We start from the raw sequence: 15,289 nt of genomic DNA on the forward strand, positions 1-15,289 counted from the left end.
ATGTACAATGGGGTCAAGGTTTCAGCTTATCAAAGTACTCTTATGGTAACTCTATGTTTAACTTTCTCAAGAAGTGCCAAACTTTTCCAAAGAGGCTGCATGATTTTATATTCCACCATCAGAGGAAGATTCTGATTTCTCTATATTCTCATCAACACTTGCTATCTGATTTTGATTGCAGTCATCAGAGTGGGTGTTGTTGTTACTAATTTGCATTCCCCTGATAACTAAACACGCTGAATATCTTTTCATCTGTTTATTGGCCATGTTTATCTTCTTTGGAGAAATGTCCATTCAGATCATTTGCACTTTTTAAGTTATTTCTCTTTTTTAGTATGAGTTGTAGAAGTTATATATATTCTAGGTATATACCCTTTTTATTGTGAGTTGTAAGAGTTCTATATAAGTCCTTCGTCAGATAGTTTGTGAATATTTTCTCCCATTCTGTGGGTGGTATTTTCGCTTTCTTGATAGTTTTATTTGAAGCACAAGTTTTTGATGAAATCCAATTGACCCATCTTTGTTGTTGTTGTTGCCTGTGCTTTTGGTGTTATAGCTAAGAACCCATTGTCAAATTCACGGTCATTAAGATTTACTTCTATGTTTTCTTCCAAGAGCTTGACCCATTAGGTTTTGACCCATTTTTAGTTAATTTTTTATATGATGTGTTATTTATCCAGTTTTCCCACCACCATTTGTTGAAAAGCCTATTCTTTCCTTGTTGAATAGACTCGCCACCCTTGCTGAATATCAGTTGACCACAAACATATGGTTTATTTCTGGACTTTTAGCTTCATTGACCTATATTCCTATTTTCATGATAGTACAATGCTGTCTTGGTTAGTGTTACAGTTTGTAGCTTTGAAACTGGGAATAGTGAGTCTCAAATTGTTCTTTTTCAAGATTTTTTCTTTTTTTGCTATTCTAAATTCCTTGTTTCCATATGAATTTTAGGATCAGTTTGTTACTTTCTACAAAGCAGGCAGTTAGTATTCTGATGGAGACTGTATTGAGTTGGTAGATTAATTTGGGGAGGACTGCCATCATAACAATCATAAATTTTCTGATCCATGAACATGGGTGTCTTTTCATTTATTTAGATTTTTAAAATTTTCTTTCAATAATGTTTTATAATTTTCAGAGCATAAGTTTTATACTGTTCTTAAATTCAGTCCTATAATATTCTTTTGATGTTATTGTAAATGAAATTGCTTCTTTAAGTTCATTTTAGTATTTTTCATTGTAAGTGTATAGTAATATAATTGATTTAACACCTTGCCAAACTCATTTACTAGTTCTAGTAATTGTTTTTTAGTGGGTTGCATAGAGTTTTCTATATACAAGACTATGTCATTGGTGAACAGAAATAGTTTCACTTCTTCCTCTCTAACCTGGATGTTTTTATTTCTTTTTCTTGCTTAATCACTGTGACTAGAAGCTCCATTACCATGTTGTATAGAAGAGGCAAGAAGATATCCTTGTCTTGTTTTTGATCTTAAGGGAAAAGCATCCATTCTTTCACCATTAAGTATAATATTAGCTGTGAGATTTCATAGATGCTCTTTATCTTATGGAGGATTTTCCATTCTATTTTTTTTTACATGAAAGGGTGTTGAATTTTATATATATTTTTATTGTTTGATTGTAAAGATAGAAAATGTCCAGAACAGGCAAATCCACAGAGACAGGAAGCAGATTAGTAATTTTACTGTGGGAGGAGAGAATGAAGAATGAGTAATAGGTACAGGGTCTTTTGGCAGGGACACAAAAATGTTCTGGATTTAGACAGAGGTGATAGTTACACAACAACAAAAAAGTACTAAATGCTGAATTGTTCACTTTAAAATGGTTAATTTTATGCAATGTAAATTTTACCTCAATTAAAAAAAAGTTGTGAGCAGCTAATCGAACAATAACTTTCTTGAGAACCACATCACACCTAAAATTATAAGACAACTTCTGAAAAAACTTTATAAACAGTAAAATGCTCTATAAATGTCAGCCACATGTATGTCAACTGCGACATGTCACGAATAACACGTATGCCACTATGGCACGTCACTTATGACATGCATGTTACTATTGACACTTGTCACTTATGATACATATATCAATTCCGAAATGTATGTTGATTATGAAACATGTCAGTTTCACCACACATGTTCATTGTAACAAAATGTCAATTCTGACACACATGCCGAAACTGACGTCAATTTTGATCTGCCATATTGATGACTTTCACATGCACATCGATTCTGACATGTGTGCCAATTCTGACACATGTTGATTTAGACATGTTCACTGACACGTGTTCATTCTGACACACGTTGAAACCAACACACACCAATTCTGAAACACATCAGTCGTGACATGTGTCCATTCAGAAACATGTCAATCTTGACATATATGTTGATTCTGACATGCATGTCAACTCTGATTTGACACATTTATTCTGCCACATGTTGGCATGTTCCAATTTTGGCACATATAGATTCTGACATGCATGTTGATTCTGACCCATACTGACTGATACACATGTCGCTTTGACACATACATAGATTCTGACACATATTTCAATTGTTGGATGTATGTCAATGTGACAATCCAGCTTAGCTGGTAGATGTCCATGATCTCTTAGCTGCAGCAGTTTCCAGAAGTTAGCAGTGTTCTGGCCATTAATTTCATATGGGTGGCTCATCAAACCAAGAGAGTAGGGGTCCTGTCACATCAGCACTGGGTCAATATATGGTTAGCATATCTTTGGTCTTAGGATTGAGAATATTGTTTTCTTTAGTAATTAAAGACCAAGGCCAGATCATTCAGGTTCCAGAAATTATGAAAGTGTCAAGGTCAGTGGTTCTCAGCAGGGTAATTTTGCCTCTGAGGGAGGGTTGTTGGATTTTAAATGCTTTTTCTGTAGCTATTGAGAAGATATATACTTTTTGGGTTTTATTCTAAGAATATGCTGTAATACATTAGTTGATTTCATTATATCAATTACATTACTTGATTTTTGAATGCTAAATTAACTTTGAATTTCTGGATAAATTCTATGGGGTCATGATGTATAATTATTTTTATGTGTTGTTGGATTCAGTTTACTAGTATTTTGTTGAGAAAATTTGCATCTACATTCATAATAGGTATTGGTCTGTAGGTTTTTTGTGTCTTGTTCTGGCTTTGTACACAGGGTTATACTGGTCTCCTAAAGTTTTCTCTCCTCTTCCATTTTTTTGGAAGAGTTTGTGAAGAATTGGTAGGAACTTTTTGGTAGACCATTCCAAACATTAAGTGTTTGGTAGAATTCAGCAATGAAGCTGTCTGAGCTTGGGCTTTTCTTTGTGGGTAGTTTTTCTATTACTAATTCAATCTCTCTACTTATTATATATCTATTTATGTTTTCTATTTCCTCTTGAGTCAGTTTCAGCAGTCTTATCTTTCCAAGCTTTTGTCCATTACATCTAAGTTATCTAACTCATTGACATCCCTTATTAGTTTATATCTGGTTCTCATTTAATTTAATAATTACATTCTCTTAGATTTATGGCACAGGCTTCTCAGGACAATTACATACATCCTTAAATTTTAGAATATTCAAGCCTTTAAAAGTGTTCTCAATCATGGTGATTTTTGTTCAGCATTTGAGTTATCTGCCATAAAGCTTTATATACTTCTCCTTAACAAGGGCATACAAAACGTAGGTATTCCTCCAAAAAGCTTCACAGCACATCGAAAAGTGCAGTAGTGCTAAGGAGCCACATAATTTTGTCTTAAGTGGTAGATATCAAAGATGACTATTTGCTATAAGGCAGAATAGGTGACTTTGGTAAGTAATTGCCAGGATGAGCCATTTCCATATGCAGCATCAAGTACTAGTTCAAGTTAGTTCACTGTTACATGAACAAAGGAATGTATAGCAGGAGGGCCTGCAAAATTGCAGTTGTTGAATACACTGCTAGTTGCCCTCCCAATATCCATTCAGACTTTCTTCTTGTTTGTTTTTATGACCAAAAACCTGTACCAGGGCAGCATGAGCTCCACTAAAAACCTCAATTTTCCAGGCTTCCCTGTGGCTAGGAGTAGCCACATAATATAAAGCTGACCAAGATGTAAAAAAGACTACTGGTGAAATTTTTGGGAAAGCTGTTTTTCTCATAAAAAGGGACAGAATCAGCTGGCATGTACGCCTCACCCTTTTTCTCCCTCTTAAGATCTTTTATAACGCAAAAGTTTTTAATTTTGATGAAGTCCAACTTATTGATTTTAAAATTTTATTAATTATGCTTTTGGTGTCAGTCCTAAGAACTTGTTTAGCTTTAGATTGCGAAGATTTTCTCCTATTTTAAAGTTTTATATTTTATGCTTTACATTTAAGTCTGAACCCAGTTTGAATTAATTTTTCTTATAAGCACTAGACTTAGATTGAAGTTCATTTTTTTGACCTATGGATGTCTAACAGTTGATAAAAATGCCAACTTTCCTCCACTGAATTGTTTCTGCACTTTGTAAAAAATCAGTTGGGCATATTTGTGTGGTTCTATTTCTGGGTTCTCTTGTTCCACTGATCTATGTATATCCCTCCACTAATAGGACAGGGCCTTGACTACTGTAACTATATAAAAGGTTTCGAAAGCACACAGGCTGATTTCTTCCTCCCATCTTGTGCTTCTTTTCAAAATTGTTTTAGCTATTCTCAGTTCCTTCACTTTTCCATATAAATTTTAGAACAATTGCCCAGATCGTTGTGGCCAGGTTTTGGGTTCAATCCCCGGTTGGGATATGTATGGGAGGCAGCCAACCAGTGTTTTTCTCTCACATAGATGTTTCTCTTTCCCTTCCTCTCTCTCTAAAATCAATCAGAACATTAAAAAAATATTTTAGAACAATCTTGTGTATGTCTACAAAAAAATCTTGATAGAAATTGCCTGGAACCTATCCATTTGGGAAGAACTGACACCTTTACTAGACTGAGTTTTCCAATCCATTTCTTGATCTATTTAGATATTTGTTGATTTCTTTCATTAGCATTAAATAGTATTAAGCATACAAGTATTATTTAAAAATTTTAAAAGATTGTAATGGTATTGTAGTAGGGGTTTAGACTACACAGATGTATGCATTTGCTAAAATACATTGAGTGATACACTTAGACTCACACATTTCACTGAATGTAAAATTTACCTCAAAAATAAAAAGAATAATACACCAAGATTAAACTCTAGCTAATAATATGCATGCTAAAATGTTTAGACTTTAAATGTAAGGTTGTCTGCAACTTACTGTGAAATAAATAAAAATTAAGATGGTTTGACGGATAGAGAGACGGATGGATAGCTGGGTACATATGTGATCAAGAAATATGGCAAATAATAAGAACTTAGCTGGTGAGTTGTGGGTGTTCCTGTACAAAACTTTCACCGTCTCTCTATTTAAAAATCGTCATAATACTGGGAAACAAGAAGTTAAGTACAGAATGAGGTTAAATTTAAAAAACCCTAAGTGAATCAGATATACAAAAAACCCATATATTAATGAACAAGAAAACAGCACATCAGAACTACTATATTCAAACATTGACTCTTTGGAAAAACTAACAAGACAAATCCCACTGACATAATCAGGGAATAAGAAAATAAGAATGTACAAATATGTAACATAAAATATGACAACAGAGGGGAAAAGAATCCCATATAGTCAAAGGAAATTATAATAATTACAAGAGAACACTTTGACTAAATTTATGTAAATGAATGAAAAGTTCTGCATAAAAGCATTATTTTTCTAGGAAAATACAAATAATCAGAACTGTCTCTGGAATAGGAAGAAAATCTAAACAGAACTAACAAAGAAGAGAGAGAAGTTTTACAATAAAAATATGCTCTTTATATCTAAAGCAATAACAAATATGTTCAGACTGTTTTAGGTGAATTCTATCAAACTTTAAAAAAACAGTTAATTACAATATTATTCAAACTGTTTTAGAACATAAGGAAGAATTTTGAATACATTTATACTAAAACCTAAAAAAGCACAAAAGCTAGAAAATTACAAATTATATTACTTACGAATATTAAAACAAAAATCCTGTATAAAATATTAGCAAATGGACTTAAGCAACACACAAAATATACACAATGACTAACTAAAGTTCATTCCAATAATATATAGCTGGTTCAGTCCTGGTCAGGGGGCTCAGTTGGTTGGAGTATTGTCCCATGCACCAAAAGGTTGCAGGTTTGAGCCCAGGTCAGGACCCATAGGGGAAGCAGCTGAGCCATGTTTCTTTCTCACATTGATGTTTCTCTCCCCCCCCCTGCACTTCCTCTCTCTCTAAAATCAATAATATATCCTCAGGTGAGGATTTATATATATATATGACTCAATATAAAAAATCTATTACTATAATTCACCAAAGTAATACATCAAATGAGAACCTTATCATACTTTTTCTCTATAAATGCTAAAAGGCATTTAATAAAACTTAGTAATTATTTCTGGTAATGTTTCTGAATAATAAAGAATAAACGGATACTTCCTTAATAAAATCAAAAGCAAATTTATTTCAAACCATAAGCCAATATTTTGCTTAGCGAGAAAACACTAAAAGCATCCCCATTAAAATAGGGAACAAGATGAATATAAAACTATTAAATATTTTTTAAAAGTACCAGTCAATGGATTCAGTCAAGAAAAAGTAGCATCAGCTATATAAAAACTGGAAATAAGGAGATTTAATTATATCACTACTAGATGATACAATTGTATAAAACACATATATACAATAACTTAAAAACCAGATATAGGAAGTGGGTGGTTCCAAAATTAATACACACACACAACAAAAAACTTAGCTTTCCTCTACAAAACAAGTTAGAAAATATGCAATAAAGATTCTATTTAAAATAGCAACAAAATAAAATACCTAACAATAAGACTTAAAAAAATGCAGAAAAAAATTTAAAACTATACTAAGGAAGATAAAGAAGAACTAGAATGAATAGTGAGACATACCTTGTTCTTTGCTAGGAAGATGCACTACTGTAAAGATGTCTCTCTTGCTTAATCTATAAATGTAATGTGATCACAGTAAGTTACCAGTATTAATTTTGGGACAACTAGGAAAGCTTATTTTAAATTCCATACAGAAATACGCACAATAAGGCAAAATAAGCAATACAGTAAGGTAAAAAATAATAAGCCAAGAAACTAGAAAACTTTTTAAAAGAGAAAAGGAATGATGAGGAACTAAGTTTCCCGCATAACAAAGCTTATAGTTATAAAACTATAGCATTAAAGGCTTTTGAACCAGCATAGGAAAATACAGGTTAGTGGAATAAAATATAATTCAAAATTAGACATCAGAATTTAGTATATAATAATTATGGCATATCCAATTAATCAGCAGACAAAACATTATTTAGTAATTTGTTGGAACACCTGACTTGACAGTTAACATAACTGGGTTGGGAGCTCACTTCTTGCAGCGAAATGGGTTCCTGATGGGAAAAAATTTTAATTACAAAAAATACAACTTGAAATGTGCTAAGAGAAACTTGGGAATTTCAAAACCCAGAAGCTATAGAAAAAATGAAAAAGTGATTAAGTAAAAATTAAAATTTTCTACATGAGAAAGATAAAAGGCAAATGACAAACTGAGAAAAAAATTATGCAACATACATGACATATTAAGCCAATCTCATGAATATACAGAGAGCACTTACAGATCAGGAAGAAAACGAGTTCAACCAACAACAAAATGGTAAATAATTTTATCTGACTTCAGAGTTTACATAAAAAGTCAATAAATATACCTGTTGGCCATCTGTGTCTTTTTTGGGAAGATATCTATTCAGGTCCTTAGCCCATTTTTTAATCTGGTTATTTGTGTGCTACCGAGTTGTAGAAATTCCTTATATATTTTAGAGGTTAACTCCTTATCAGAAATATAGTTTGCAGATATTTTGCCTGTTCCAAAGGTTGCCTTTTCACTGTATTATTTCCTTTGCTGTGCAGAAGCTTTTTGTTGCCCCCCTTGTTTATTTTTGTTTTTGTTCTGTGCTTTTGCTATCATATCCATGATATCATTGCCAGGAACAATGTCATGAAGTTTTTCCCTAATGTTTTCTTGTAGGAGTTTTACAGTTTCAGGTCTATGCTTAAGTCCTTAATACATTTTGAGTTGATTTTTTTTGTACAGTGTAAGACAAGGGTACAATTTCATTCTTTTACATGTGGATATTAAATTTTCTCAACAGTTGTTTAAGAGGCTACCTTTTCCCCGTTGTGTATTCTTAGCACTGTTGTCAAAGATCAGTTGAACATATATAGTGGATTTATTTCTGGGCTCTCTATTCTGTTGATTGGCCTGTATGTCTGTCTTTATGCCAGTACCATACTGTTTTGACTACTATAGTTGTGTAATATATTTTGAAATCAGAAAGTGTGATGCCTCCAGCTTTGCTCTTCTTTCTCAAGACAGTTTTGGCTATTTGTAGCCTTTTGTTGTTCCATGTGAATTTTATAGTTGTTTTTCTACTTCTGTAAAAAATGCCATTGAGATTTTCATGAGGATTGCACTGTCAACATCACTGATCTTCAGGGAAATGTAAATCAACATCACAGTGAGATATCATCTCACATCTGTTAGGATGGCTATTTAAAAACAAGAACAACAACAACAAAAGAAATGTGCTGGCAAGGATGTGAACACATTGGAATTGAATTGAAATGTAAGTATAAATGCACAACAGTTTTTGAAGACTTCACATAAAAAAAAAGAATGTAAAATATTTTGGATATATTTGGGTTAAATTAAAAATATTTTTGAATCAATTTCACTTTTTTTTTAACCTTTTAAAATGTGGCTACTAGAAAATTTTAAATTATATATACAGGGTGGGCAAAAGTAGGTTTACAGTTGTGAGTATGCAAAACACAGTTTATTTTTCATTTTTAACTTTTAAATATATCTTTGATTTCAGAGAAGGGAGAGGCAGAGCGAGAGAGAGAGAAATATCAGTGATGAGTCATCATTAATTGGCTGCCTCCTGCATGCCCCCGACTGGGGATTAAGCCTGCAACCCAGGCGTGTGCCCTGACTGGGAATTGAACCATGATCTCCTAGATTCTAGGTCTATGCTCAACCACTGAGCCACATCTGGTCGGGTCAGAGTTTATTCTTGTATTATGATTTATTAATTATCATATAACTTTCCATATGAACAACTGTAAGCCTCCTTTTGCCTACTCCCATATGACACATTATTTCTGCTGGAATGATTGTTCTAACACCAGGAGTCTTCTCATTAAAATCAAGGTTGGCAAAGGAAGTTTACTAATGCGTTTGAATCCCCAAAACTGCTAAGAACATACCAATATGCTGGACTTTTTCATCAACGACCTCACAGTGGTAAGGCCACCGTGTTGCGCTCAGGGGACCAGAAGAAGACACACCATATAAATCTCGTGGTTCACGAAGACGTGGCACCCATCTCCCTAGCTGATATTCCAATAGTATCTGTGTAGTCCGGGGAAAAAATGGGTCGCCAATAGAGTCAGCTGGAAAAAGATTCAAACACAATCATAAGCGTTAAGAAGCAAAACTCCAATTCCTATAATTTTAAAAATTGGTTTTAGAGAGAAAGGGAGGGAGGGACGAAGGGAGTGGGGGGCAGAGGGAGGGAAGAGAGAGAGAAAGAGAGAGGAAACATCAATCTGTATTGATTTGCTGTTCCACTTATGCATTCACTGGTTGATTCTTATATGTGCCCTGACTGGGTCTTGAACCCACTACCTTGGCGTATCAGGATGATGCTCTAATCAACTGAGCTACCTGGCTAGGGCAAACTCCTATATATATTTTTTATATATTCCTTTTTTCCCCTCTAACACCATTAATTTGTGAATATCTATAGATACAATTATAAATGTTTTATAATTTATGGCATTTAAAAAATAAAGGTATTAATGAAATTTTGTAAAAATTGATCTTCATGACAGCTAAAAAACAGTTGTTAATATCAAATACTATTAATTTATGCTAAATTGTCACTGCTACTTCAAGAACATTTTGGATTTTGATATGGATTGTATGTTTTCTTGCAGCTTTCTAGCAAACTGTTTACTGCTGTCTTCTTAAAGTTAATCACACTGAAGCAACTATTTGTCTAATAGGTTAAATACACCCACTGACCATATCTCCTCACCACCTACCAGAACTATATTCTCAAAGGTTGTCAGTGAACTCTCAATCACAACATCTCAGTTCTCATTTTACGGCTACTGAGTGTCACAACCCCAGGAACATAATTCACATGGAATACAATGGGGTTGTCCCAAGTAGGAGATCTTTCTCTGTTTCAATGGGATAACTGGGGCATCAACTTGATGTTGATAATCACCCTTCCTTAAGATCATTTCCCTTGTCTTTTATGATGCCACACTTCCCTGTTTTCTCTCTACCTTTCACATACTTGGTTTCATTTGTCTCAGTGACTTGTCTTGCTCTTTCACCTCTGAAATGTGGCTTTTAACCTAGATTTAGTTCTGGGTTATTTTTGTATAAAAGCAGATATAGCCATTGGACTAGGAACCAGACAAACTGAGTTCTATTCTACCACTTTGTTTCTACACGATTTTGGTTGGCCAATGCAGACTCTTTGAACATAAATCTTACTACTTGTAGATAAGAAATATTACCCTCCACTGCTACTTCTCAAGACTGTTATATAGATGCATTTATTCAACAGATGGTTATTAAGTATCTAGTATTCCATTACGTGAATAGACCACACTTTGTCTAATTTACAGTATGACTAGAAAATGGCATGCAACTATTTATTAATTAGGAAATAAAATTAGATCCATACCTCATACTATTTGTAAGTGTAAATTATAGAGAAATTAAATATAAAAATTCAAACAAATACAAAAAAGTATTTAAAGAAAACTCTGATAATCATATTGATGATCTTGGAGTAGGGGCCTTTGTAGCCTACACAGATATAAAAATAAAGAGCCACAAATGGATAATGATAAACAACATCAAAATAATTCCAATGAAAGCAATGTAAACAAAGTTAAAGGATCACTGTGAAAGCACAATTCATAACTCAAGGGAATGTAAATAGACAAGCACATGAAACAATTCTCAATTTCTTTAGCCATCAAGGAAATGTTGGTTAAAACAGGGAATTACTTCTTTTTTTTGCAACAGACTGATAAAACTTTAAAAAGAAAAAAAAAGGGTGGCAGGAAGTCCACAAAATAGTCCTACAAATTTTCTATGACTATGGGTATAGATATATGTACAAATGCAAAGAAAAAATTCTAGAAGGAATGACGCCAAACTGAGAATAGTGGTTACCTCAAAAGAGATTTGTTTTAGGATGGTGGTGAAAAAGACAAAATAATAAAAAAATAAATAAAAGTCTTATCTTCAATTTCAAAATATCTGTGGCAGATATGTGAATATTTGGAAGAAATATTTTACAGTGCATTTGAAAGCACAACTCTGAATGTATAAATTAAACACACACACACAAGTATGCATCAAGATGCCCACATGCACACGTAAATTTGTGAATGAATAACTTAAAGGAAACTCTTTATACAGGCATGTAAATAAAGATGCAGTTCCAAAACCTTGTGTCTATTATAACTCCAGTCATACTGTAAATGCAACTAAAGGGTTGGTTATTTAAAGAAATGTCAAGGTAAATTCGTTTATAAAGTATTCACCATTTTCATTTAGTTTCACTGAAATCAGGTTTACCTAAAACAAACCTTAAACACTTTAACTCCAAAATATTCTTATAAAAGTGAATAAATACAAATCTCTCTCCTTATCCAATAACAGAATAATAATTCCCTATGTTATTCAATCTGACTTTTTTCTAGTTTCCTCATCTTGTTATTTTTCATCCAACTCAAGGTTGTATCATAAAGAGGAGGGAGAATATACGGATTAACTCAAACCTGTTAAAAGTGCACACTGCTGGAGATCTTCAAATTTCATGAAGGTGTCCTCATCCTAAAACAAGAGAGTTTAAAAATATTTCTCTTATAAAAACTAAAAGTTTCCAAATCTAGATTTTTTTGTTTGTTACTCCTCACCTGAGGATATTTTTGCCACTGATTTTAGAGAGCGTGGAAGGGAGGGGGGAGGGAGGCAGGGAGAGAAGGAGAGGGGGAGAGAGAGAGGGAGACAGACAGACAGACAGACAGAGAAACATTGATGTGAGACACAAGGATTGGCTGCCTCCTGAACCCACCCTGACTGGGGCAGGGATTGAATTTGCAGCCCAGGTACATGCCTTCCACTGGGAATCGAACCCAAAGAAATTTTTTACATCTAGTTTGTACTCAGAATTGAGTACATGTGTTTAATCTTTAATGAAAAAAATTAAAGGATTATTATGGGCTCCTGATCTCAAAGCACACAACACTTCAAATATCCTGAATCCTTAACATTTTCATCTTTCATTCCTCTTCTTCCACAGGGTAAGGTCATATTAACAAAAGTAGGGAAGAAATAAAGTTTAAAGATTCTTGGTAAACGTAGCAAAACAATTTAAATTAAGGAAAATTAACAAATAAACAGAAAAGAAAAAGAAACACAGAAAGCGACAGACTTAAAGAGTTATACACATCATTTTGGGGAGTTTATTTTGGGACCTTAACTTACATACATGATAATTTATACTTTATTAAAATGTGAAGAAAAGATTTTACAAATATTAGTAGAAACAAAATATTTTTAAATATTTTAATTTTGTTTCCCCCCCTTTTTCTTCCTCTATGTCCTTTCCTTTGTTATATCAGAGCCATACTAAACCTACTATGGAGCTACATAGTAGCTTTAAAATATAGGAGGTTCCAATATATGATACATATGATGATGAATGCAGTAGAATCAGTACATATAAGGAAGTGGACAGAAGTTATAAAAACCCCTAATAATGATTTAATACACACATCTTAATAAAACTCAGAAGAATCTTACCCAATTTTTTTCACAGAAAAACATCACCAATATAGGTTCTCTTCCTAGATGGGGCATACTGCACACAGTAATATCTTGGCTTTCAATCAAATTATTTCCCAACTTCAATGACAGTGATTTAAACATCCAATTGATTCTTACATTCAATTGATTTTATAATACTTTTACTGGGAATCTATATAAAACAAGTTTTATCTCAAATTAAATAAGATAAAGTTGAGGAAAACATACTGATTCATCTTCGTCACTGACTGTTCTGTCTGAATAGTCTTCCTCTTCTGAATCCTCTGACATCTCTTTAGTATTTGGCTGGAAATTTATTTAGTAGGCAGGCTGTAAAACAATTTCTAGGGAATTTATTGACAGTTTTTAAATTGCAAGTGTTTACTACATTAAATGAGTACCCCAAATATATTCAATTGTATTTAATTAAGTGACAACAGGCTTCTTTTAAAAACTAAGTTATTAAGACACAGCTAAATAAACTTCAATTTCAAAGATTTGAAGAAATTTTTCATTTCTCTGAGAAAGAGACCAAATCACAATAAAAGACAAATCAAGTAAATAATTTACATAAAAAAGAATTTATAGGGTACAGTCAAATCATTTACACCCTATATTCACAATTAAATACCAGAGAGCAATAGCAAGTTCAGAATAACCCTGAGGCATTAAAAAGATCATGAGTCAAAGAAAAATGACAGTTACTTATTCAGGCAGTGAAATGCAGCAACAGAGAAAATTTATTTTCTGCGTAATTTTCAATTAACCAACCGTTCAAATGCCTACAACAGCCTTTTTCTCTTTATACCTTGGTTACTATTCTGTAGATATTGTCTCTGTTCTAATATTCAATTATATTTGTCTTACTGAAATCTCAACAGCTACCAGAAGGTTGTATTGGCGATGATCATTCCCTGCTATGCAAGTACCCTCTCAAGTGTTCATCACTAAGACAATGAAATAACAGAAATTCCTTGTCAAGATTCTATTATTATTATTATTATTATTATTATTGAGAACAAAGGAATTTACCAATTTCCAGACTATCTGTTTAAGCTCTTCTCTACAAAAAGCGTGTTCTGGAACAAGACTACATAGAAGAAAAGTCCACGCTCCACAGCACATCACTGCAAATGCCACAGAGAAGTCTGTCTTATCAGGGCCTTCGGTGCTAAGAGACTGCAGTTGCGGCCTGGGGATCACCACAATTCCAAATCTGGGAAACTGGACTGGCACAGACCCGCTTCTGTTTCCTTCCCCGAGCAAACGAGGCCCAGCCATGTGACAGCACAAGGGTCTCACCGCCTGGGTGGTCCTGAGCAAACGCCATCCCTGCTCAGTGTTAAAAGGCAGGCACAGCATTTGCACACCCAGCTCTAACCTGATGAGCCTGACTGGAACCCAGCCAGACACACTGACCCACTTGCAAAGAAGAAATCAGCATGCAGCCCCGCTGGGGGTGGCTCAGCGGTTGAGCGTGGACCTAGGATCCCGGGGATTGGGGTTCGATTCCCGGTCAGGGCACATGCCGGGGTTGCAGGCTGTAGCCAATCAATGACTAATCATTGATGTTTCTATCTCTCCATCTCCTTTCCTCTCTCTGAAATCAGTAAAGATATATTTAAAAAAAAAAAATGAACATGTAATTAACCAAATAATGTATAGAAACAATGGCTAAACCTCCCTTCAGGGAAGACAGAGCTTCAGGTGTGAATTCCCTTTAGTGGCTCCTAAATTAAACTAGCGACCACGACGTCTTTTTCTTGCACAGGACAGCCCGCGCCGCCAAGCCCTCGAGCCAGGGCAACACCAAGCGCGCTGACCTGCTGCGGAGTAAAACCCGAGCCGGGGAGAGCCACGCGCTGTGACTAACGGGCACCCCACGGGTGCATCTTCCACGGCTGCGGCGGCAGAGGCAGAAGCAGGCGCCCCACGCCGCGTGTGCGGGCACGCACGATGGCCCCCCAGGTGGCAAGGTCATGAAGCCGCAACCCGGGTGGTCAGAGCGTGCCTCCCACGCCACGCCTGGACCCGCAGTGCGGGCAGGAGGAGCGCATCGGCCCGGGCGGGTGTGTCCGCGCGCGCTCGTTTCCCTCAGGCGGCGCCCCGCCCGTGAGCTCCTTTCCCTCAGAACCGCGCGCTTCACCGGCCCGCGTCGGCCCGCCCGCGGCAGCTCCTTCCCGCCGCGAGTCCGGTGGCCCAGCCAGTTGGCCCAACATAATGACGGTCCAGTTCCGCCGGCCCCAGCCACGTCCTTCCCCGGGAGGCGAGGCAGCTCGTTAC

The 15,289-nt window shown here is 35.1% G+C and overlaps 1 protein-coding gene across 1 annotated transcript in view; it reads right to left on the minus strand.

Moving 5' to 3' along the window:
* The window catches only part of AGBL3 (AGBL carboxypeptidase 3), a 57,799-nt gene extending 42,734 nt beyond the window's left edge, over nucleotides 1-15,065 (minus strand). Inside the window, 3 exon segments of the mRNA XM_087821326.1 lie at nucleotides 9,373-9,558; nucleotides 11,977-12,031; nucleotides 13,235-15,065. Of these exon segments, the coding sequence (XP_087677452.1) occupies nucleotides 9,373-9,558; nucleotides 11,977-12,031; nucleotides 13,235-13,297 (304 nt within the window). The 5' untranslated portion in view covers nucleotides 13,298-15,065.
* Between the last annotated feature and the right edge of the window lie 224 nt (nucleotides 15,066-15,289).

The sequence above is a fragment of the Miniopterus natalensis genome, chromosome 10 (genome assembly GCF_054644295.1).
Source record: "Miniopterus natalensis isolate mMinNat1 chromosome 10, mMinNat1.hap1, whole genome shotgun sequence".
In the NCBI taxonomy this organism is placed as follows: domain Eukaryota; kingdom Metazoa; phylum Chordata; class Mammalia; order Chiroptera; family Miniopteridae; genus Miniopterus; species Miniopterus natalensis.